This window comes from Eschrichtius robustus, chromosome 1 (assembly GCF_028021215.1).
Source record: "Eschrichtius robustus isolate mEscRob2 chromosome 1, mEscRob2.pri, whole genome shotgun sequence".
Classification (NCBI taxonomy): Eukaryota; Metazoa; Chordata; class Mammalia; order Artiodactyla; family Eschrichtiidae; genus Eschrichtius; species Eschrichtius robustus.
Genome location: NC_090824.1, coordinates 195,657,592 through 195,684,081, shown reverse-complemented (window position 1 = coordinate 195,684,081; position 26,490 = coordinate 195,657,592). Strand labels below are relative to the sequence as shown.

At 39.1% G+C, this 26,490-nt stretch overlaps 1 protein-coding gene across 2 annotated transcripts in view; it reads left to right on the top strand.

Annotated features, from left to right (window-relative positions):
• The first annotated feature begins 2,714 nt into the window (after window positions 1–2,714).
• TRDMT1 (tRNA aspartic acid methyltransferase 1) overlaps window positions 2,715–26,490 on the top strand; it is a 57,844-nt gene continuing 34,068 nt past the window's right edge. The window contains exon 1 of one of the 2 annotated variants that reach the window (XM_068538943.1): window positions 2,715–2,830. In XM_068538943.1, coding sequence (XP_068395044.1) covers window positions 2,767–2,830 — 64 coding nt within the window. In that variant the 5' untranslated portion in view covers window positions 2,715–2,766. Of the gene's footprint in view, window positions 2,831–3,076; window positions 3,236–26,490 lie in introns of those variants that run through there. The other variant, XM_068538933.1, reaches the window with a different exon arrangement.

Below are 26,490 nucleotides of genomic sequence, written 5' to 3'. Positions count from 1 at the left end.
GACCACTCTACTTGCTGATGTGACCTTGTTTGGGCCCCGTGTTCACTTACGGCTCCTGAAACAGGCATCACCAAACTGAAGTGTGATTGACTTCAGGGGTCAGAGGCATGCCATAGGACCCAGCTGAAGGGACTGAGAATGCATCACTTAGAGAATGTCATTATATAGATACCATTTATCATATATACATTTATATTGTTCCAGGTACTGGGCAAAGTGCTCTTAACTCTCATTGAACCCCCATAGCAGTTGCATGTTCTATTTTCACACATCTTAGATGTGCTCTTAGGCTCAGAGAGGTTAAGTGACTTTCCCAAAGTCACACAGGAAGAGGCAGAGCTACGATTTCTTATCTACACTCTTTGGCTTTCAAGCATATAGTCTTAACCACAATGCAATTCATTACAGAAGAGGGATAGTTCTTCAAAATCAACGCAGAGGGCAAATCTAAAAGGAACTGGATTTTAGGTGACTATAAAGAAGGTTTTTCTAATAATTCAAGCTCTTCAACTCCAAACACCTTACCCTGTGAAGTACGCGTTGTCCCTCATTAGCAGCTCAAAATCTTCGTGCTAGAGGATCAGAAACTGGTAAAAGGCATTCTGGAATAAGTGTCTGGAATCATCACATGTGGTAGATGAGCTCTCTGGGTCTTTCCAATTCAAATTTCTTCTGAATATGATTTCTTCTCTTGAGGGCATTTATTGACAATTTATTTCCGTTTGACTACTTTTTAATTTTCCATGCAGTTCATAAAGACCATTCTTTTTCTGTGTAAAATCAGAGTGTAATTTATTCATTACTCAAACTGGCATAAGCAGGCTATTCTCTTCCTGTAGGCAGTCCAGTATAGGAGCCCACATCATGTTTCACCGGGGAATGAAGAATGGCCTGGGACTTCCCCGGTGGCGCAGTGGTTAAGAATCCGCCTGCCAATGCAGGAGACACGGGTTCGAGCCCTGGTCCGGGAAGATCCCACATGCCCGGAGCAACTAAGTCCGTGCGCCACAACTGCTGAGCACACGTGCCACAACTACTGAAGCGCACGCACCACAACAAAGAGTAGCCCCTGCTCACTGCAACTAGAGGAAGCCCGTGCGCAGCAACGAAGACCCAATGCAGCCAAAAGAAACCCCCCAAAACAAAAAAAACATTCAAAGGCCAATACACATTTACGGTTAAAAAATGTCACAGGACACACCAAAATGGGTCAGTTCCATAACGGAGACACAGTAGGCATACTTTTATTTGTTAACAGCATTACCTTAGCACATGTGAATGTTTCTATTAGTTATTATTACAAGCGGTACTCCTCAATTTCTCCTAACAAAAGTGAACGTGTGTGGGACTTCCCTGGTGGTCCAGTGGTTAAGACTCTGTGCTTCCAATGCAGGGGGCCTGGGTTTGAACCCTGGTTGGGGAACTAAGATCCCACATACCAAGAGGCAAAAAAAAAAAAAAAAAAAAAGTGAACGTGTGGTGGTAACGGGAACAATAGAAAAACACTTCACAATGAGACCATTTCTTCTCCTGGGTATGACCATGTTTTCTTAGTTTGTAATCCAGCTTCTAACAATTTGGTCAGTGGATCATCTTGGAGAAGCAAGGCCCTAGCACTTGGAGGGCTGTAATTGTAACCGAGCAGGACACTATGGGGCCTTTCTGGGACAGACCCCCCTCCCCCATAGCTTCTGCTTTAGTTCCTCTCTGAAGTACCTAGATACTTTGTATCTGATGCATATTTCCTGAGTTTTTCAGATGCTAAAACCACTACCAAATGGAAGAAATTAACTACTTGATGATCATGAGCATTAGCTCCAGACCTTCTGGCACCTAAGGATTGATCACCATCAACCAATCAGAGAACTGTGCACGAGCTGATCACATACCCTGGGACGCCCCTCCCTCACCTGGCCCTTACAAAGGCTTTGCTACAATCCTTTGGAGTGGTCTGGGTTTTTGGGCACGAGCTACCTATTCTTGCTTCACCCTGCAATAAACCTTTCTCTGCTCCCAACTCAGACGTTTCAGTATCATTTGGCCTCACTGTGCGTCAGGCACATGAACTTGCATTTGGTAACTTAAATAGTTCTATGAACAGCATCTCCTATCTTGGGGGTATTTTCCAAGCTAAAACAGAATGAACCTCGCTAACAATTAAGCAGGCGTCCTCTGTGTTAGCTCACACCGGATCTCTGGGGCACGCGTGCTGATTTCTGCACTTGTAACTCTTGGCACCTTCTCTGGGCGAGAGGCTGATTTATCTCCATCACTCAAGCTAGGGCCCAACACCAGGCACATGGTACGTGCTCAAGGCTAATGGAGAAAGGTTTGGACGCTTTAGGCTTCCAAGGGACAGAAAAGCAGCATGCCTGAAAAATAAGTTTTTCTGGATTCTAACCCGTGTTAATTCACTTTGAGGCAAAGGCAGATTTTGCCCCTCTACTGAGTCCAGGATTTTCTTTTTCCCTCCCAAGGCTCCTGAATACACCTTAAAAGGAAGATGGAGCGTAAATCAGGCCAAGGAGTGGCTGCCATTCACTTGGGAGGCCTTGGTGCTTTCTGCCCTTTGTCCGCCTGCTAACCTCTGCCAGCCCCGGGCCCGCGCTGTCCTGTGAAGCCGTGAGCCTGAGCTTTTAGGAGGAGGGGGCGGGGGGTACTGAAAAGCGGCGGAACCAAAGGCGAGGGAGCCGCGCTGCCGGGGGGAAGGAGGAGCAACGGGACCGGCAGGCCTAGCTCCGAGGCGGCGGCGGCGGCAGCGTGGGGATGGAGGCCCTGCGGGTCCTGGAGCTGTACAGCGGCATTGGGGGTATGCACCAGGCGCTGAGAGGTAAGAGGGCACAGGCCGCCTCCTCCCTCGCGCGTTGTTGGTGGTCAGAGCTCGGGCTCCTGGGAGGGGCGGAGCGGCGAGACACTAGGGGCGGAGCCTGCAGGGGAAACTGTGTGTGTGTGTGTGTGTGCGTGCGTGTGCGTGTGTGCGTGTGTGTGTGTGTGTGTGTGTGGGCGGGGGAGTTGCTCGGTTGTCGTAGAAACCGTCGGCTCGGCGCCCCAGCCGCCCCTGCGGGCGGAGGCTCCCTTCCTCCCGCCTCGAGCCTGGTCCGAAGGGCGGGCGGGGCACCTACCATGACCCAGTTTGTGAGTCCTGATTCGCAAGGCTTGGCTGTGAAGTCAAACCAAAACGGTACCGCCAAAGGGGGAGGGGTGAGCCCCCTGCCCTGTGCCGATCCCCAGTTCGGTATGGCTGTCACCAGCGGCGTGGAAGCTCGGTCCTTCACCCTCGAGGAGGTCACAGCGGGGGAGGGGAGGTCACTGGTCTGGGTTCTGCCGGTGAGGGACGAATCTTCAAAGGTATAACTACAGTGCCACGTAGAAGTTAGTAAACACTCAGCCGAACTGTAGGGGAATCCTGGAGAAAAATCCCGGTCAGTTCTGATCATTGAGAAGAAACATCTTGTCTTGTTACTTCATGTCTGGATACATTTAGGCGCCAGAAGCCCTGAGTTCAAACTTAGTTGCCGTGTGACCTTAACATTTTTGAGCCTGTTTCCTGGTTTTACAACGTGAAAAGTAATTCAGAGATGGAGAATTATGAGGATTAAAGAAAAAGTGGGTAAAACCTCTAATAGTGCCTGGTACATTGTAACCACTCACAATATTATAAAGTATTGTCACGATTTTATGTACCTTTTCCGTGTTGAGGTTTTTAGATTTCTTTGGTGCTAAGTTGGAACTGCAAGGTTTATTTTCAGTGATATTCACTCAAAAATATTTATTGAGCTCCTCTTATTTTCCAGGTACTGTGCTAGGCCCTGGAGGTATAGAGTGACAAATAGATTTGGAACGCACATGTTTATTCTTAAATTACTATGACAACGGCAAAACTGAAACTTCCCTGCTTCCTTTTTTTTAGTACCAAAGATAACAAGAGACTAATACCGTAACATATGGACAGTATGTAATGAGTTGAGCACATAAATTTTCTGAGCATATATATTGAGTTTTGATTCTAGAAGAGGTTAGTGATTCTTAAATTCTTATTGCCTACCAATTATTTGATGGCTCTCTATGTTCAGTTCCTATACCAAAATTTACCAGTAGGAAAACAGAACAAAACTTTAACATCATTTGCTCTCTTAGTTAATTTTCTAGGATTGTATAATGTCAGCATTTTCTCCATATCTTGAAACCCCTTAATGAACGTGATTTTAACAGTTACGTAGTGCTTTATCACAAGCTATAATTCAGCTGCTCCTTAAGTGTTGAATGTTTGATATTTCCCCCCATTTTTTTTGCAAGTATAAATGTGCTGCAATTAATTATTGAGCATAAACCTTGATTTTTCTCTTCAGTGTTTTCTAGAAGTCAAATTAATTAATAAAAGACTGTGCTAGGTACTAAGTCAAAAATTATGAGAATTTTTAAAGACTTTTGATAATGTAGCAAATTGCTTCTCAGAGGTTTCTGAGTGCCTCCTCAAACTACATATTCCTCAGGGTTTGTATTACCATTTTTAACCTTTGTGAATTTGACAGGGGAAATTATATAATTTTAATCTGCATCTTTTGGGGGGTTAATGAAATAGTTAGGTATTTTCCCTCCTACTAGCCAATGCAACCTGAATTTGTACACATATTTCTATTGCTACTGCTACCATCTCGAATCTAAGCTATATCATCTTTCACTTAAATTATTAAAAACAGTTTCCCAACTGCTCCCCTGCTTCCTTCGCAACTGCTTCCACTCTGCTTTCCTACTCCATCCTTTCTCCACATAGCAACAAAGTGATCTCTTACCCAGTAAACTGGATCGTGTCACTCCTCTGCTTCAGTGGTTTCCCTCTGAGGTTAGAATCACAGCCCCCTCTTCTTAGTAGGCCTGTGAGATCTGGCTTCTGTCCACCTCTTCAACCTTCTCTCTCCCCTGCTTCTCTTTTCCAGGCTTGCAGGTCTTCTTTCTCTGTGTTGCCAGTATTGTAACCTAGGTCTCTTTTTTTTTTTTTAATTAAAAAAAAGTTTTTAAATTTTTTGCCCACGTGGCATGTGGGATCTTAGTCGAAGCCGGAGTCTTAACCACTGGACCACCAGGGAAGTCCCTGTAACCTAGGTCTCTTAACCCGACCTCTTAACGATGCTATCTATGTTGCCATTTTTCTAGTTAGATCCACTAATTGAATCTATATCTTAAATAATAAGAAGCAGCCAACAGGAATAATACTGAATTTAAATTTTGGCAAATTTCTAGATAAGGTTTATGACTGAATTTTTTCTGCAGTAAAATATACATAACAAAATGTGCCATTTTAACCATTTTTAAGTGTATTCGGTAGCTTAAGTACTACATTCACAGTGTTGTGCAATCATCACTATTGTCTGTTTCCAGAACTTTTTCATCATCCCAAACAGAAACTCTATACTCTAAATAACTGCTCCCCATCTCCTCTCCTCCAGCCCCCGGTGACCACTATTCTGCTTTGTCTCTACTAATTTGTCTTTACTGGGTAACTTATATAAGTGCAATTATACAATATTTGTCCTTTTGTGTCTGGCTTATTTCACTTAGTGTGATGTTTTCAAGGTTCATCCATGTTGTAGTATGTATCAGTACTTCATTCCTTTTTACAGTTGAATAATTTTCCATTATATGCATATACCATATTTTGCTTATCCATTCATCTGTTGATGGGCCCATGGGCTGTTTCCACCCGTTGGCTATTGTGAATAATACTGCTGTGAACATTGGTTTATATGTATGTATCTGAGTCCCTGTTTTTAGTTCTTTTGAATATATACGGAGGAGTAGAATTGCTGGATCATATGGTAACTCTGTGTTTAACTTTTTGAAGAACCACTAAATTGTCTTCTTTAGTGGCTGCACAATTTTATATTCCCAAGGGCAATGTATGAAGGTTCCAATTTCTTTATTTCCACATTCTTGACTTGTTATTCCCTTTTTTTTTTTGATAATAGTCATCCTAATGGGTGTGAAAAAATATCCCATTGTGGTTTTGATTTCCATTTTCCCTAATAACTAAGGAAGTTGAACATTTTTTCATGTGCTTATTGGCCATTTGTGTATCTTCTTTGGAGAAATGTCTAAGTCCTTTGCTCATTTTGGAATTGGGTCTTTTTTATTGTTCTGTTGTATGAGTTCTGTATATATTCTGGATATTGATCTTTTATGAGGTATATGATTTGTAAATATTTTCTCTCACATAACTGAATTCTAGTAGTTATAAAAGGTATATTTAATTTCTTTGGCAGCATGACAGATTTTCTTCAAACCCAATGGACATTTTAATACATCAATAAGCATTTTTCATCCTTAGCTGTATATGCAATATGCTATTGTATTGTTGCAGTAACTACATAGATGCTTCTGTATCTTCTAAGTTTCTTTTAACTTTATTTTATATCTGCATGTCTGTGTATTAACTTAGTCCTCGTTCTGTGGTATTTTTCTTTGTTCCTGTACCACCTCTAGCACAGAAGCACACTTGTGACAGGTTCTCTGTAGCGGACTATTGAGTTTGTTATTGAATTGGTATTCACTCTACCATCACGTTGGTAAAACCATAGTTTGCTTAGTCCAAATTTTTGTATGATACAAAATTCGTAGTTGCAAACCGCAGAATCCACTCTTTAGCTAACATCAGCAGAAAAAAATTTTTTAAAGGGCATTTAGAAGCCCGCAGAATTTACAGGACACCCAACAAACAGGTCAAGAGAATGGGGCACCACTCAAACCACATTCCGGGCAACAGCCCCACGAGTCCTCATACTGACATCACAGCTTCCACCAGGAATGCTGGGGACTGGAGGTTAGAAGTGCTGTCACACTTTTGCCCTGAAAGGGGCATCTTTACCACCTCTCTTACCAAAAAAGATGAGTTTTCTCATTTGCTTTCTTACATTGCTATTTCTGAATTGAAGTCATGTGAGAATGCAGTTGGTTGGTGGCCATTAGATCCCATTGCCAGACTAAGGAACCTGGGAGAATGAGTTCTGGCTTCAGTTTTGGGAAGAAGGGACTCGTAAAGTGGCAAATTTTTGAACAACAGGAAATGTAGGCAAAGATTCTAGATGGCCACAAGCATAGTAAATGTCATTGCATTCTTTAATACATTATTTGCCCCTGTACAGGAACCACTTATTACCACTTTGATATTATTTATGCCTGCATAGCCTGTAGAGTTTTGGCTAGAGAATCTTCCAAGTGAAAACATTTTTCAGAAAGTAGTGGAAGTGGTAGTTTCATGAGTTAAATAGCAGTGGAACCTGCAAGGACACCTGCAAATATGAATGGTTAGCAAATAAGAATCTGCTTTTCTCATAAAATATAATATCAGGGAAAGAGTCAAATGTGGTTTAAGGTGGTGAATAAAGGAAAGCTCTAGCTGGTTACTATTATATATCTAGTCAACTATTGGGACAGCCTTAAAAGCAAAACGTCTTGCCCTCCCAAATAATTTTGAAACGTCTTTCAAGGTGTTGGTTTTGAGTTTTAGCCACATAATACTTATTCATATTTAGTAAGAATTACCCAGCCTTAATATTTTCTGTTAAAAGGATAGGCCTGTCATAGTTATTCATTTTCTGAATCTCTTTTGTCTTTATTTCTCAATGACTTATATTCCAACTTGGGATTCTACCAAACTACTTTGTGATTTGGTGTGCTTATAACTGAATGGGATAAGTACATTATGATGAAATGTAAATCTGAATGTCACCAGGGGTAGTTTTGAAACATCAGTTGTAAGGGGCTGAAATTTGAACTGCTTAACTTTTTTCTTCTATATTTGTCCTTTGAGGTTGTAAAAATGTCCTCTTTATGCCTATTTTTCCACAGTTATTCTTGTATGACTTATTGTCAGATTTAAATTAAAGCAAGGCAAAAAATGTGTCCCATTTAAAAATATGTATCATTTGTTGTTTGGTATCTATGGGAGTTATTAGATTGTTTTTTCTCTGAACTTGAAATACAAGGAAGAAATACGTAGAATGAATTTTTTGTATTCAAAGAGGAGCATCCCAACTTTCCATTGGATGACAGAATTACCTTTCTTTTATGTGATGAAAAATGAATGCATACTTCACTGCAGAGTATTTATTACAGTAAGTCCTCTACCTACAAACCTTCAAAGATGCGAGCTTGCATTCACATGTCCAATCAGGTAAGTTAGTTCACATCTCTGGCGTTCGTTGTCACGTGTGTGCATCCTCTACAAGTGGCTGTGCTTTTGTGTACTTTACTGTACAGTACTGTATAGAGTACAGTAGTGCAGTATCTTTATTTCAAGCCCAGGATGTCTGGAAGCAAGCATGGAAGCAAGCGTAAAAGCAGCGGTGTTGTAGCTGGTACTGCTAAGAAGCGCCAAGCGATAACAATGGAAACTGTACTGTAAGATTAAAAATGTTTTCTTTATTTTTTGTGTTTGTTTGTTTGTTATGTATTATTTGTGTGAAAAGTATTATAAACCTATTACAGTACAGTACCATATGGCCGATTGTGTTAGGTGGGTACCTAGGCTAACTTTGCTGGACTTACTAACAAATTAGACTTACTTACGAATGTGCTCTCGGAATGGAACTCGTTCGTATGTAGGGGACTTACTGTACTCTATTCCACACGTCAAATTACTTCTCCCATGTTAATGAATAGATGACCAATTTACTCTGTGTTAGGACCTATCTATCGGGTTTTTTTAGGGAGCTCAATAAATAGTACCCCTCTTCTTAATTCTGAACAAAAAGAGAAACAAAACAGAAGAATAAGGCAAATAGGAAATCAAAATCTATATGATTTTTATTACTAATAAAGGCTGAGTTGGAGCATGTAGCTTAGTGAGAAGGCCAAGTGGGTCAGCTCATGTTCAGCCAGAGAAGTCGGCAGCTTACCTTCCGGGCACAGCTGGAGAAGCAAGCAGAACGTGTGCTCCCTGTGGGTAGCGCATTCCCAAGAGGAGGGGGGAGCTGAGCAGCCCTGGCCAGTTTATTCTTCCCAAATTAGCCAGTTAGAGAAGTCAACGAAGAAGTCCACTGAAGAGAGCAAAAGGATAGGATAGGGGAGGAGTTTAGAGTGAATGGAAACCACTCACTTGGAAGAAACAGCAGTAAATGCCTCCCATTTTACATTAACTTTGCCAACTGCTTTTAGGAATCCTTCAGGTATTATAGTTTTTAAAAATTTTGCAAATCATTCTTTTTAATATTTGATACTTAAACTCTTTCTGACAATCATTTGGTAATGTCCAATAATTTGAAATAGGATACCTTGTTTTTACAGCAGCTTGGTCTTAAGTCATTGTTATTTGGCTCCATGGGAGAGTAACAGTGGACAGTGTTTATGTAGGAGAGGCTCAAGGAGAGGTCTCTTATTAGGAGCACAGTTCTATTGTCAGAAGGACTTCCTAGCTATGTGACCTTGGGGAAAAATGAAACTTTCTGTGTCTCAGTGTCCTCTTCTATAAAAGAGGATAATAATAACACCTACCTCAAAGGGGAATTGTGAAGATTATGAATTAATAAAAATAAAGCAGTAAATAGTGGTTGGAACATAGTAAGTGCTCAGTAAATATGGGCAACTATTATCAAAAATCATAAAGTTATAGAAAGTTATTATATGTTGTTAAAAATGGCCTTTAGGAGAAACTGATTATTAAATATTTGAAGTTGTCAAAGAGCTTTCAGACTAGATTTGAATTATACAGGAATAAGTTGGTGAAGGAAAGAATTATTTACAGCTGCTATAGATGATATGGAATGAAAATGAAGAGTAAAAGAGAAGGGCATTGAAGAGAGTGGAATATTCCGTTTTGCCCTCTTGACTCCCTAGAAAGCTTACTTAACCTTCTCTACTAGAGAACAGATTTACTAGCCTGGATCCACTTCATGTTCATTTTCGTGGCCTCTGTCCCAGTGTTTTCTGAACTACTCTGTGTGTTTCTCTGAGTGATAAAATTAATGCCATTATTTAGGAATAAGACAGGTCTGCCACATACTAGCTGTCTAAATATTGGAAAATTATTCAATTTTCTGGGCCCAGGTACCCTGTATGTGAGATGGATATAATACCTTCTCATAGGGTATTATGAATGTAAAATGAAACAGTTGATGAATGAAAAATAATGTGGGTACTCAGTAAATGTTAGTTCCTTTTCTTTTTCCCACATTAATTGTAACTAGCTTTTTCCTCTTAGTTGTGTTGGATTCCCTTATTGATAAAATTGGGATAACAATACTAACTTTATAGGCTTGTTAGGATTTAATGAAACAGTGTATATATAGAGCTAGTATAGTTCCTGGTACATAATATATAAATAGTATTGATGATGTTACTTAGGAAGTTGAACATTTTCATATGCTTGTTATTTGTATTAATTTTGTGGCTTGTTTATGTTGCCATTGGTATATTCTTTTTTATAATTGGCGTTTGTGGTTCAATTTTGTTATGATATTTTTACCAAGCAGGATTTTGAAGGATGATTGGGAGTTTTCCAGATAGTAAAAAAGGGAAAGTATGTACCAGACAAAAGGAGAATTCTGTACAGACACACAGGCATGAAATAGCATGGTCTATGTGGATACATACAGGTGTTAAGATATTATTGCAATATAAAAGCTCCAAGACAGTAGAAGGTGTTTACAAGTTACCAAATCATGAAATGCCACGTATAACCTGATAAGGTGCTTGGATTTTTATCTTCTAAGTCTGATTAGTGAAGGAAGGTTAATGAACCTTTTGGGGTTATGTTCTAGAAATTTTACCCTATGACCACAGGAGGGGTGAGGAGATTAGAGGCAAGGTGGTAAGTTAGGAGATGATTGTTGAGAGATGATGAATGTAGGCAGAGCCAATAAATGGAGAAGACTTTTACTCACAAGATATACAGGATCTGGAAGTCAGCAAAACCTGGTAGTTATTGGGATGTTAGGTACCCAGATTTCTGACTTGGATGATTTAACAGATGGTACAGTCAAGGTTGGGGAGAAATAATAGATTCCATTTTAGAGTTACAGAGTTTGAGTTTTCCTTGGGACCCATGGAAATCGTGCATTTTGGGCTGAGGGAGAGAGGACTGGAGACGGGGATTTATTTCTGTCTATATGCGAGTGTACAGAGAAGAGGACCAACAAGATGTAACACCGAGGACGATGGTTTTTTTGGCTAGGTAGATAAATACAGTAAGTCCCCTACATACGAACAAGTTCAGTTCCTAGAGCGTGTTCGTAAGTCCAACAAAGTTAGCCTAGGTACCCACCTAACACAATCGGCTATATAGTACTGTAATAGGTTTATAATACTTTTCACACAAATAATACATAAAGAACAAACGCAAAAAATAAAGAAAACATTTTTAATCTTACAGTACAGTTTCCATTGTTATTGCTTGGCGCTTCCTAGCAGTACCAGCTACATCACCTCTGCTTTTATGCTCACTTCCGGACATCCTGGGCCTGAAATAAAGTTACTGTACTACTGTACTCTATACAGTACTGTACAGTAAAGTACACAAAAGCACAACCACTTGTAGAAGATGAGCGCACGTGACAGTGTACGCCAGACACGTGAACTAACTTATGTGATTGGACATGCGAACGCACGTTCACATCTTCGAAAGTTCGCAACTTGAGGATTTGTATGTAGGGGACTTACTGTAGTATTCAAGGAGAGAAACTAAGAAGGAAAATTAGAGAGCAAGAAGTAGAACCAAGAAAACATTGTGCCATGAAAATAGAGAGAGGAGGGGATCTCGAGGACTGATCGGATAATACAAGCCAAGTGAAATAAGGATTAAAATGAGTTCTTGGATTAGTTGCCACTTCCTGGCTGATATCCTATGCAACAGTCTTCTGAGGAATTAATCAGTGTGCCTTGATGGTTAAGTAAGTTCAGAAAACTTCACATGATTTTGACCCTTGAATCATTCTCAGGATGCATTAATGTATCCCAGATGTTGAGAAGCCCTGCAAAAAAGACGCTGTTTGGCTTAAAACAGCACTTCCCCATGCATATGAGCAGGGTACGCTTTTTTTTTTTAGCGAGAGAGGGGAGCACCATTAGCGTCCTGTGTAATAGCGTTCCTCAGCTGTCTTGGGAAATGCCTGATGGGCAAGCGAGAGGACACCAATGGAGCTGTGAGGGGAGATGCCGGAAGGCAGCAAGCTGTCTGATTACATCGACAGCTTTGACTAAGTCTAAAGTAAGCTTCTCTGTAGTTTTTCTACGCGGCGGGATTTGTCAGTGTTCCCGTTATCCCTGTTTTGTTCTAAAGACGTGCAAAACTGAGCTCCTGGTTCTCCTTACTCCTCCCAAACGTGCTCCCCTTGCGGCCTTCCTCATCCCAGTGACAGGCGTCCCCCTTCTTCCAGGGGCCCAGCCCTAGGTCTTGGAGTCACCTCCGTGTCTTCTCTTTCACTCACATCAGCAAATTCCATAGGCTCTACCTTCAAGCCGTATTTATAATTCCATCCTTTCTCTGCGTCTTCACCTTTACCACCTCACCTCTGTCCTGTTTCTTCAGTCTCCTGGGCCCCGAGCTGAGTGTTCAGCGTAGCCCCCGATTCTCCCGCCCTTGCTTCATCCGCTAACACTGCCACGGGTCGGGGCTTGGCTCTCACCCTCAGGATGCTCAGTTTCTCCGTGGCGTCTGCACTCAGATGAAGCACCAGGCTGTGGACCTGGGATCTAGGTGCTCCAGCAGCTGTCGGGAAGGGGTGGATACCATGACTCTAAGTGGAGAGGAAGGGAGAGTCATACGTGTGAAACAATGGGGGGGGGAATATATATATATACACACACACCCCTAGTTCCTAAAATCCTTGTAATTTCCTAAGTGATAAGAGCACTAGGGGCAGCTTTGGTTCTAATATTTGCTCTTTGACCCTGGTTCCTGACACAGAGCTCCTAAATCTCTTAGAATTCCCTGGGTGACAGGAATGTCTTCTGTACTAATGAGATGGCTCTTGTTGGGCTCCTGGATGGCTTCAGAATGGGGACTGGTCACCAGAAAGATCAAGTGATAATTAGAAGCTTGGAACTTTCAGCCCTACCCCCATCCTCTGGGAAAGAGAAAGGGGCTGGAGATTGTCAATGACTGATCATGTTTACATGATAAAGCTTCCATGAAAATCGTAAATGTATAGGGTTTGTAGACTTCTGGGTTGGGGAAGGTATCCACGTGCTGGGAGGGCTGTGCACCCCGATCCGTGAGAACGGAAGCTCCTGCACTCGGGACCCTTCCAGAACTTGCCCTACGTATCTCTTCATCTGGCGGTTTATCATCCGTATCCTTTAAAATATCCTTTATTATATAATAAACTGGTAAACGTTAAGTAAGTGTTTCCCTGAGTTTTGTGAGATGTTCTAGAAATGATCAAATCCAAGGAGGGGGGTCATGGGAACCTCTGATTTGCAGTTAAGTTGGATAGAAGTTGTGGTTAACCTGGTGATTTCCTATTTGAAGCTGGTGTCTGAAGTGGGGCAGTCTTGTGGGGCTGAGCCCGGAACTGGCGCGATCTGAAGCCATCTTCAGGCAGATACTGTCAGAATTGAACTGAGCTGTGGGCATCCAGCTGGTGTCACAGAGAACCGCTTCGTGTAGGGAAAAAACTCACATCTTGTGTCAGAAGTGTTGTGAGTGTGGTCGTAGTGTGCAACTAGAGGGGACACAGGAGTACTGTTCCTGGACACCCTCATGGGGTGACTAGACCACAAAGAGAAAGGCTGAGGGAGGGCTCAGCAGAGGCACCGCCTCTCCTTCCTCCCCCACCCGTGTCCCCGCCCAAGTGCAGATGGGCGCATGGGAAGTGCTGCTCAGACCACGTTGTGTCTTCACTGCAGGGCTTCTGTCCCCTGTGATGCGTCCCTCCCCCAAGACAGCCTGTCTTACCCAGGCCTTCTGAGAGCGCAGTTGGCTGGGCTTTCTTGTGAGGCTGTGACTGATTTAGTAAAGCACTGCCTTTTGTTTGCTTTCCCTCCTTCCCTTCCTCACTACCTTCACTTATGCTACTTTGGGGTTTTACCTCCCAGAAAAAGCATTTGAAGCCAAACTTTGCCTTGGGTTCTTTTTCAGGAAACCTGACAATTATTGCAATCGCCTTTTTACTGGTCTCCTTGCTTCTGCTCTATCACCTCTAGTTTATTTTCAACACAGTGGTCAGCGTGATCCTTCAGAAATATTTCACAGAAGTCACTCCTCTGATTAAAACTTCTGAGAGGTGTCTCATTTCATTCAGTAAAAGCCTGAGTCCTTAACCCACAGGCCTCCTTGATCTGGAGCCAGCCCCGTTCTCTTTGCCCGCATCCCCTGCGCCTCCCCCCGCTCACTCCATTCCAGGCTTGCCCGCCGGCTGAGTCAGTCTGAGCTGCTCTAACAGAGTACCAGAGACGGGGTGGTTCATACACAACAGAAATTAATTTCTCACAGTTCTGAAGGCTGGGAAGTTCAAGATCTTGGTGGCAGCATGGTTGAAGTCTGGTGAGGGCCCTCTTCCAGGTTGCGGAGTGCCACCTTCTCATCATGTCCTCACTTGGCGGGGAGCAGAGGGGAAGCAAGCTCTTTCATGACTTTTTAAGGGCACTAATCCTGTTCATGAGGGCTCCACCCTCATTCACCTACTCCTAATTCTAATGACCCCCCAAAGGCCCCACCTCCTAATACCATCACATTGGGAGGTAAAGTTTCAACATATGGATTTTCAGGGGACATAAACATTCAGTCCCTAATAACAGTCTCTTTGCTGTTTCTCCTACAATACAAGCATGCTCCCATCTCTGGACCTTTGCAGTATCTCTTCTTTCTGTTCTAGAAAGTTCTCTCATATCTGCCAGACCTGCTCCCTCGTTTTCTTCAGGTTGCTGCTAGTGAGACATTCTCTAACCAACATATATAAAAATTGAACCAGTTCCTTCTCCCACACTGTCTGGCTTAACTCTGCTTAATTTTTTCCCATAGTACTTTTCATTGTTAGGCATATTATATACTTACATACTTATTTATTTGTTGTTTGCCCCCGCACTAGAATATAAGTTCCATAATAGGATAGATTTTGTCTAGAACATCACTTATGCATATTTGTTGAATGAATGAATAAATGAACAAGGGTCATGTTTGCTGTGAAATGTGTATAGCTTGAAGTAGACACCATTATACTGTGACAAGCTTAAGCTTAGTTATTAAGTCTGAATCATAAAGATCTCTCTCTCTTTTTTTTTTTTTTTTGGATGAGCTAAGTCAGCATTTCCCAAAGTTGGTCCATGGATAGTGTTTTGAGGGATAATAGGTGTTATGCAGGACACAGAACAAATGTATATATGTGTGTGTGTGTGTGTGTGTGTGTGTGTGTTTGTGTGTTGGAGAGTGGCCAAACAAGTAGAATCATGAAAGGTTTTTGTATGCATGATTATATGTGAAATTTTAATAGATAATAGAGATTTTTCTCTGTACCACATGATAAAACATTTCTCAAAATAATCACATCTATTGAGAATAAGTTGGTTTTAACTCAATGTAGAATTTTAATTGTGTGCTAATAATGAGATATGGTGAAAATAATGAAGTTCAAGTGTTTTATTTTTATCCTTTTATTCCTGTCAAGAAATGTTACCTCTTTGTATGGAAAGTTGACAGGAAATATTACCTCTTTGTATGCAAAGTTGAAAGGAAGAGTATTAAAGGAAAGTTGAAAGGAAGAGGTTGATTTGTATGACAGCAAATCTATAAGTGGTTACAGCATGATTATTATCATAAAGGTATATGAGTTTAATGTTACATGTAGAATTTGGTATTTGTTGGTGTCTAGAGCCTTCTTAGGATTTCTGTTGGCTTTTTGCTTTGCCCTTGGAAAATTATCAGGAATATTTCTAAAACGTGCTCTTCAGAAATAGTGCCAATCAGCTTTCATCCTGCCCAAAAGCTAAAAAAAAAAAAAAAAAAAAAAATACATCTCAGTTTTGGAAAATAGGTAGATTGTATGTTGAGATTAAAAAAATACTATAAATACCATTAGTTTACCTGGATCAATAGTTGCTTTTACTTTTATCCACTAGTTCTTTTCATTCTGGGACTTTTAATCACCACAAACCTAGCAAAAACCCTTGGACTAAAGTAAAACAGCTCTATTAGAGAGTTAATCATAATAGTTCTTCAGCATCTATTAGTGATTTTTGTTCAAACTTAATAGCGAATTTAATAATCCCTTTGTACTCAGTGAATGAGACTTAATTTAAGCAACAAATGCCAGAGCCTTTTAGCACATACACGACCCTCATAGACTATGGCATGTTCCTTAATTATAGGTGAATTTCGGTCCAAAAAGAATCTATAATTCAAAGGCTTTACAGTTACACAATTCTAGTTAGAAGTACTTTGAACTTTAATAGATCAAATAAGAGATACTAAATAAGTAATTTTACCTTATTTAAATTTTTTTCCTAAAATCCCTGAGATTCAGATGGTAATAAAGTTCCAGAGTAATTTCTCTGTTTCTTCAGAAGGTATTTTATTTTTGTGGCCTCATTTTAGTTTTGTGGTTGTTATTTGCTGAGTTGATTGTTAAAAAGAAAAAAATGTTTGTTGATTTTTGCTTACTACTGATCATTTCTCTCTGCTTTACTCTCCATCCAATGAGATTTCCTTCAGTTAATTTTGAACTGTCAGAATGTTGGTGACCATGCTTGAGGGGAAAAGATATGAATCTATAATTTTACAGATTTTTTTGTGGGTTGACATTTCAGTATTTGGCTAGGGAAACATACTTAAAATCCAGAGGTCTGTTTCTAATACGAGATTCTTTTGCATTTCTCCCATGATTGTAACATCAAAGGGCTTGTGATTTCATTATTTAAAATAAAAACAAAACCAAAACCCAAACATATATACATATGCCCTTAAAGACATATTTGTCATAAGTTCTTCAATGCAATACATTCATTTTTCCCCCAAAAGTTATAGTACTCCAAAAAGAGGATATGACCTTATAAATATAAGGTCATATATAGTTCTCATGAAGGATCTTCATATTCCTCAACTACTGTATTTTGAACAGCAAAGTAATAAAATGCTGCTTGGATAAGTTACATTAGCCTGAAAAAACTTAATACCAGTTTAGGATGCTTGTTGAGGGCACTTGATGGAACTGACGAAAAATCATACAGCTGAATTTAGAGATAATTTTTGGGAGGATGACCTTGCCATTACAGGTATTAGATATCATTGTAAACAAACCTTCTAGAAATTACATTACAAAGCAATACAGTACAGGGTTATTTTGTGGAGATCACAAATAGCTAATGGGTATTTGTGGTTGGCATAAAATTTCCAGTGACATCATCATGCATGAATTCAAAAAATGCTAGATCTTAAGTAACTCTGAACAAAAGTTGATGTGCTTTTGAAAACTGTGTTAGATAACTTGAAAAGTGGCTTTATGGACGATAAAGACCGTGATTTCAAAGATGCATATAGAATAAAATTGTTTCATGAAATTTGAGTGGAAAAAGTAATATTTCTAAATGCACATAATAAGACTGTTATTTGAAATATGTTTATATAATGAAATTAATAAATTATATAATATGAAGTCATTTCCTTTCATCGTCTATATAATGGAAATGGCTGTACATCTAATTTTGGGTATTCTCATGTGGAAGATGGGCAGCTGGCTTTTATGCTAGTTGTCGTATATTCGGGCACATACGTACGGTATGTGTGTGTGTGTGTGATGTGGACGAGTGTGGACACAGAAATAGGTCGTGGAGGGTGCACATTGTCCTGCTCTCAGCATGAGCTCCGGGAGTGGGGTGGGGATGGTGGCCTTGCTGTCCTACGCGCACCAAGAACATTCCTGTTGCAGTGCGGTTGCACTGGCTGCTCCCTTGCCTGGGAGGCTGCTCCCCACACAGACACACGCCTAGTCCTTCGTGTTTTCTCTAGCGGCGTCTTCTCAGGGCTTCCCTGGCCAGTAGCCGAAACTGCACTCTCTGCCCTGCCTCCCCGTGCCCCTTTCTGTTTGATTTTTACCCTCAGCACTAATTATTGCCCATTGAACTATCTGTTTTACTTGTTTATGTTTTTAATTGCCTCTCCTTCTAAAACGTAAGCTCTATAAGATTGGGATGTTCTGTGCCGGAGTTTTGTTTTGTGTGTGTAAGGATTTGTTTGTTTTGTTCTATTTTGTTCACTGTTGTATCCCTGGCATCAAGAACAGTGCTTGCACAGAGCGGATGCTCAATTAATATTTGTTGAATGAGCGAATAAGTTATAGGGTATGAGCATTTTAAAGATTGATGATATTGTCAAGTTCCTTTTTAAAAGGACATACCAGTTAAATCTCATAGTGTTTGTGTGACCATAGACATGCCAATATAGTATTTAAGACTATAGAATTTACTAGGTGAAATTGTTATTTTAATTTTTTGATTACTAGTGAAGTTGAATGTTTTAAAAATATCATTTTGGGGGACTTCCCTGATGGTCTGGTGGTTAAGACCCTGGGCTCCCAATGGAGGGGGCACGGGTTCGACCCCTGGTCGGGGAACTAAGATCCCACGTGCCACATGGTGTGGCCCCCCCCAAAAAATCATTTTTACGTTTAGTGCTCTTTTTATTTTTAACTGTATCTATAATACCTTTGTTAAAAATTGGGAAATACTGAAAACATACTCATTTATTCATTCAGGACACATAAGTATTGACTGGTTTCTGTGTCGGTTACTGTGCTGTGTGATGGGGATACATATAGACATGCCGTATTCGTTCCTCCAGAGATTATAGTCTGCGCAAGTACTGATGCTACACAAATGAAGAAGAAAATTTAAAAATAAAAATCATGTGTGATGTTCACGCAGGGATAAACCCTGCTGAGGATTTAGATGATAGGTTTTCAATCTGCATTCTGCATGTGTCCATGAACATTAAATTATAGCTTTCTTTTTTCACTTAGAATATCTTGAATTTTTCCTTGCCATTAAATGTATTTTTGTAAACTTGGTTTTTAATGGTTGTGTGACCTTCCATTTTATGGAATTTCCACAATTAGGTTGCTTGTAATTTTCACTATTATAAATAAAATAACATTTATACTTCATGTGAATCTTTTCTCTACATCTCTGTTATTGCCTTATATATTAGTTTTCTGTTGCTGCTATAACAATTTACCATAAACTTAGTGGCTTAAAGCAGCACAAATATATTATCTTACAGTGCTGGAGGTTAGATGGCTTAAAATCAAGGTGTCGCCGGGGCTGGTTCCTTCTGGAGGCCATAGGAGAGAATCTGTTTCCTGGCCTTCTCCAGTGTCTTTAGGTCACCTACAGGTGGCTTATGACCCCTTCCTGCATCTTCAAAGCCAGAAGTGTAGCATCTTCGAATCTTTCTCTCTGACCTCTGCTTCCCTCATCACATCTCCTTCTCTGACTCTAACCCTCCTCCATCCTTCTTGTGATTACATCGGGCGTATCATCTTAAGCCAGGATAATCTCCTCTTTTTAATAAGATCCTTAGTCATATCTGCAAAGTCCCCATTGCCATGTAAGGAAACATTTCACAGGCTTCAGGGATTAGGATGTGGACATCTTTGAGGGGTCATTATTCTGCCTGCCGTATCTTAGGATATGTGCCCAAAGATAAAATTGGTAAGTCCAAAGCAATTTTTAACACTTTAGATACATACTGTCAAACTACTCCTAAAACACTGAATCCTCAATTGATGTTCATATCTGTAGTGAGAATTCCTATCGCACCTGGTTTTTCTTAGCATTTGATATTCTTACTGTTGATAATAATAATAGCAAATGTTTATTGAGTGATTACTATATGGCCAGCACAAAAGTAAGAGCTTCATAGGTATCAATTAATTTAATCCTCAGAAGACTATGACGTAGGTACTTTATTATCTCTGTTTTACAGGTAAAGACACTGAGGCGTAAGGAGGTCAAGGAACTTGTCCAAGTCACACGGTTGGAAATGGTGGAGCTAAACTTCAAACACAGGCAGAGAAAGAGCTAACTAGTTAGCTATCCATATTCTAAATCGTTCTTTCTCGGGACAAGTGAACAGAGACACACATGTGTGCACACACACACACACTTTGAATAAAAGATCTCTGTAGGGTGTGCCTGTGACAGCCTTGATTAAAAAAAAACAATGCTAGCTAATATTTGTCGACTACTATGTGGCTTAGTGGAAAAAGGTTTGCATATACTAGCCAGGAGGAGTATGGAGGAGGAAAATGAGGACTGAAGTAATTGAAGTGCATTTTCCTTTGAGGTCTTAGGACCAGCCTGTACTTTCTGGGCTAGTGCAGAATTGTAAAACTTAATTCTTCATTTAGAAGTGCCTATAGCAGAAATTCAGGATAGGGTTTAAAACTTCATAAAGTTTATAATGATGAAAAATACAGTATAAGCTTTCAAGGAGGGTTTACTATAAAGCAAAGAGGAGCTCAATGGCAGGAGAGAAGTTTCGAGTTTAATCTCAGGAATCTTTATGATTGATAACATAATTATATTTTTACAAGTCTTTTTTTTTCATTCACAACTAACTAGGTACAGGGTACTGATGCTTATATCACTTGTCATTTTTTCATTGACTTTGTCAGAATGACTATGTCAGAAATTGTCATCTTTTAAATTAGGAGAAAGCATCACCAAAAACGTTTCAACATTTTATAGTGATGAACCATTCATAGATGTTCATTTACTCACAGCAAATTTATGTAAAATAGTCTTTGTTGTTTAAACCTGTAGTAGGCTGGATTACATGTGTTTATTTAGGTAAATGTGTTTTTAAACATGGTTGTGCCCTTATTTAAGAGCTTAAGGTGAAGGTCTTAAATGTCATAAGAAAAATGGAGAAGACAGATTCCTATCCCTTGAATTCTATTAGGTATTTAAATAGGTAGCTTTCGACTCATTATGTTTTGGGCCATATGCTAATTCTTGTGGATCTCGAAAAAACTGTGTCAGTGTAGTTTAATTCTTATTGTTTTTTATTCTTTTGACTATTGTGTTGGTGGGATAAAATAATGCATTGAGTTACAACTGTTTGCTGGCACACACCTCTACCATCAAGATACAGCTCCTGTCAACATTTGCTTTTTTTCTTAATGTGCATACATACACATATACTTTATACATGCTTCACTTAGTATGATAATCTCTGTGTCCATCCATGTTGCTGCAAATGGCATTATTTTGTTCTTTTTTATGGCTGAGTAGTATTCCATTGTATATATGTATCACATCTTCTTTATCCAGTCACCTGTCGATGGACATTTAGGTTGTTTCCATATCTTGGCTGTTCTGAATAGTGCTCCTCTGAACATATGGGTGCATGTATCTTTTTAAATTATAGTTTCATCTAGATATATGTCCAGGAGGGGGATTGCTGGATCACATGGCAACTCTATTTTTAGTTTTTTGAGGACCCTCCATACTGTTTTCCATAGTGGCTGCACCAACTTACATTCCCATCAACATTGTAGGAGGGTTCCCTTTTCTCCACTCCCTCTCCAGCATTTATTATTTGTAGACTTTTTAATGATGGCCATTCTGACTGGTGTGAGGTGGTACCTCATTGTAGTTTTGATGTGCATTTCTCTAATAATTAGTGATGTTGAGCATCTTTTCATGTGCCTGTTGGCCATCTGTATGTCTTCTTTAGAGAAATGTCTATTTAGTTCTGCCCATCTTTGATTGGGTTTTTTTTTTTCGTCATTGTTGTTGAGCTGTATGAGCTGTTTGTGTATTTTGGAAATTAAGCCTTTGTCAGTCGCATCATTTGCACATATTTTCTCCCATTCTGTAGTTTGTCTTAGGTTCATTTTGTTTATGGTTTACTTTGCTGTACAAAAGCTTGTAAGTTTCATTAGGTCCCATTTGTATATTTTTGCTTTTATTTCTGTTGCCTTGGGAGACTGACCTAAGAAAACATTGATATGATTTATGTCAGAGAATGTTTTCCCTATGTTCTCTTCTAGGAGTTTTATGGTGTCACGTCTTAACGTTTAAGCCTTTAAGCCATTTTGAGTTTATTTTTGTGTATCGTGTGAAGGTGTGTTCTAACTTTATTGATTTACATGAGGCTGTCCAACTTTCCCAATACTGTTTATTGAAGAGACTTCCCCATTGTATTATATTCTTGACTCCTTTGTCGAAGATTAATTGTCCATACGTGTGTGGGTTTATTTCTGGGCTCTCTATTCTGTTCCATTGATCCATATGTCTGTTTTTGTGCCAGTACCATGCCATTTTGATTAGCGTAGCTTTATAGTATTGTCTGAAGTCTGGGAGGGTTATACCTCTTGCTTTGTTCTTTTTCTTCAGGATTGCTTTGGCAATTCTGGTTCCATATAAATTTTAGGGTTGTTTGTTCTAGTTATGTGAAAAATGTCATGGGTAATTTGATAGGGATTGCATTAATTCTGTAGATTGCTTTGGGTAGTATGGCCATTTCAACAATATGAATTCTTCCAATCCAAGAGCATGGATTATCTTTCCATTTCTTTGAATCGTCTTCAGTCTCCTTTATTAATGTTTTATAGTTTTCAGCATATAAGTCTTTCACCTCCTTGGTCAGGTTTATTCCTAAGTTTTTTGTTTTTGTTTCTTTTTTGGTGTGTGTGTGTGTGTGATTTAAAAAAGGACTGTTTTTTTACGTTCCCTTTCTGATATTTCATTGTTAGTGTAAAGAAATGTAACCGATTTTGTGATTTTCGAAATGCAAGAATCTTTAAAAAGAAACAAGTAATATACTTTGGTAATTATTTTAATTTTAGAATCCTTGCATGTCTGTTTTTGCTTAATATTATTATTCTTAATTAAACTATCACTTTGAATGAAAAGAAATAGACATTAGATGTATTCAACTGATCTTCCATTTCACAACTAGATGTCAGTGTTAACATATCTGATTAGATGTTTCAGATGTGATTATAATGAGGTAATTCACGAATTACTCACCTATATGAGATACAGTTCACAAAAAAACAATAAAGAAGGAAAAGAAGAAAAAAAAGCTACTTATTTCAAAGTAGGCCAGTTAATTTTATATTTACATTTAAAAATATTGATTTTCTTCTCCACCTTAGCTATCCATGAACAATTAAACTGTTTGATTTATTTGGTTAGGAAAGACAGGTAGAGTGTGAACTTGTACCTTTTTACTACTACCAACCAGATGTTCTCCCCTTCAACTTTTCCAGAGAGTGTGATCAGAAAAAGAAGGAAAATAACCATTATTCAAATGTGTGTGTGTGTGTGTGTGTGTGTGTGTGTGTATGTGTGTGTGCATTTCTTGCCCACTTTAATAAGAAACATATTTAAAAGCAGGAATTACGCATGTATTTTCAGTGACATTTCTTTTTTTTTTTTTTTTTTTTTTGGTATTTTCTCTATCCCTTTTATTATTTTTTTAAAAAATTTATTTTATTTTTTATACAGCAGGTTCTTATTAGTTATCTATTTTATGCATATTAGTGTATACATGTCAATCCAAATCTCCCAATTCATCACCCCCCCCCCACCACCACCACTTTTCCCCCTTGGTGTCCATATGTTTGTTCTCTAAATCTGTCTCTATTTCTGCCCTGCAAACCGGTTCATCTGTACCATTTTTCTAGATTCCACATATATGTGTTAATATATGATATTTGTTTTTCTCTTTCTGACTTCACTCTGTATGACAGTCTCTAGGTCCATCCATGTCTCTACAAATGATCCAATTTCGTTCCTTTTTATGGCTGAGTAATATTGCATTGTACCTATGTACCACATCTTCTTTATCCATTTGTCTGTCGATGGGCATTTAGGTTGCTTCCATGACCTGGCTATTGTAAATAGTGCTGCAGTGAACATTGGGGTGCATGTGCCTTTTTGAATTATGGTTTTCTCTGGGTATACACCCAGTAGTGGGATTGCTGGGTCATTTGGTAGTTCTATTTTAGTTTTCTAAGGAACCTCCATTCTGTTCTCCACAGTGACTGTATCAATTTCCATTCCCACCAGCAGTGCAAGAGGGTTCCCTTTTCTCCACACCCTCTCCAGCGTTTGTTGTTTGTAGATTTTCTGATGATGCCCATTCTAACTGGTGTGAGGTGATACCTCATTGTAGTTTTGATTTTCATTTCTCTAATAATTAGTGATGTTGAGCAGCTTTTCATGTGCCTCTTGGCCATCTGTATGTCTTCTTTGGAGAAATGTCTATTTAGGTCTTCTGCCCATTTTTTGATTGGGTTGTTTGTTTTTTTAATATTGAGCTGCATGAACTGTTTATATATTTTGGAGGTTAATCCTTTGTCCATTGATTCGTTTGCAAATATTTTTTCCCATTCTGAGGTTGTCTTTTCGTCTTGTTTGTGGTTTCCTTTGCTGTGCAAAAGCTTTTAAGTTTCATTAGGTCCCATTTGTTTATTTTTGTTTTATTTCCATTGCTCTAGGAGGTGGGTCAAAAGAGATCTTGCTGTGATTTATGTCAAAGAGTGTTCTGCCTATGTTTTCCTCTAAGAGTTTGATAGTGTCTGGCCTTACATTTAGGTCTTTAATCCATTTTGAGCTTATTTTTGTGTGTACAGTGTTAGGGAGTGTTCTAATTTCATTCTTTGACATGTAGCTGTCCAGTTTTCCCAGCACCACTTATTGAAGAGACTGTCTTTTCTCCATTGTGTATCTTTGCCTCCTTTGTCATAGATTAGTTGACCATAGGTGCATGGGTTTATCTCTGGGCTTTCTATCCGGTTCCATTGATCTGTATTTCTGTTTTTGTGCCAGTACTATACTGTCTTGATTACTGTAGCTTTGTAGTATAGTCTGAAGTCAGGGAGTCTGAGTCCTCCAGCTCTGTTTTTTTTTCCTTAAGATAGCTTTGGCTATTCAGGGTCTTTTGTGTCTCCATACAAATTTTAAGATTTTTTTGTTCCAGTTCTGTAAAAAATGCCATTGGTAATTTGATAGAGATTGCATTGAATCTGTAGATTGCTTTGGGTAGTATAGTCATTTGCACAATATTGATTTTTCCAATCCAAGAACATGGTATATCTCTCCATCTGTTTATATTATCTTTGATTTCTTTCATCATTGTCTTGCAGTATCCTGAGTACAGGTCTTTTTTACCTCCTTAGGTAAGTTTATTCCTAGGTAATTTATTCTTTTTGTTGCAATGGTGAATGGGATTGTTTCCTTAATTTCCCTTTCTGATCTTTCATTGTTAGTGTATAGGAATGCAAGAGATTTCTGTGCATTAATTTTGTATCCTGCAACTTTACCAAATTCATTGATTAGCTTTAGTAGTTTTCTGGTAGCATCCTTAGGATTCTCTATGTATAGTATCATGTCATCTGCAAACAGTGACAGTTTTACTTTTTCTTTTCCAGTTTAGATCCCTTTTATTTCTTTTTCTTCTCTGATTGCTGTGGCTAGGACTTCCAAAACTATGTTGAATAATAGTGGCGAGAGTGGACATCCTTGTCTTGTTCCTAATCTTAGAGGAAATGCTTTCAGTTTTTCACCATTGAGAATGATGTTTGCTGTGGGTTTGTCATATATGGCCTTTATTATGTTGAGGTAGGTTCCCTCTATGCCCACTTTCTGGAGAGTTTTTATCAGAAATGGGTGTTGAATTTTGTCAAAAGCTTTTTCTGCATCTATTGAGATGATCGTATGGTTTTTATTCTTCAATTTGTTAATATGGTGTGTCACATTGATTGATTTGCGTATATTGAAGAATCCTTGCATCCCTGGGATAAATCCCACTTGATTGTGGTGTTATGATCCTTTTAATGTGTTGTTGGATTCTGTTTGCTAGTATTTTGTTGAGGATTTTTGCATCTATGTTCATCAGTGATATTGGTCTGTAATTTTCTTTTTTGTGTAGTATCTTTGTCTGGTTTTGGTATCAGGGTGATGGTGGCCTCATAAGATGAGTTTGGGAGTGTTCCTTCCTCTGCAGTTTTTTGGAAGAGTTTGAGAAGGATGGGTGTTAGCTCTTCTCTAAATGTTTGATAGAATTCACCTGTGAAGCCATCTGTTCCTGGACTTTTGTTTGTTGGAAGATTTTTAATCACAGTTTCAATGTCATTACTTGTGATTGACCTGTTCATATTTTCTGTTTCTTCCTCGTTCAGTCTTGGAAGGTTATACCTTTCTAGGAATTTGTCCGTTTCTTCCAGGTTGTCCATTTTATTGGCATAGAGTTGCTTGTAGTAGTCTCTTAATGATGTTTTGTATTTCTGCGGTGTCTGTTGTAACTTCTCCTTTTTCATTTCTAATTTTATTGATTTGAGTGCTCTCCCTCTTTTTCTTGATCAGTCTGGCTAAAGGTTTATCAATTTTGTTTACCTTCTCAAAGAACCATCTTTTAGTTTTATTGATCTTTGCTATTGTTTTCTTTGTCTCTATTTCATTTATTTCTGTTCTTATTTTTTTAAATTTTTTTTTATAAGTATTGGTTGTTATTCTTTTTTTTTTAATTATTTATTTATTTATTTATTTATATTT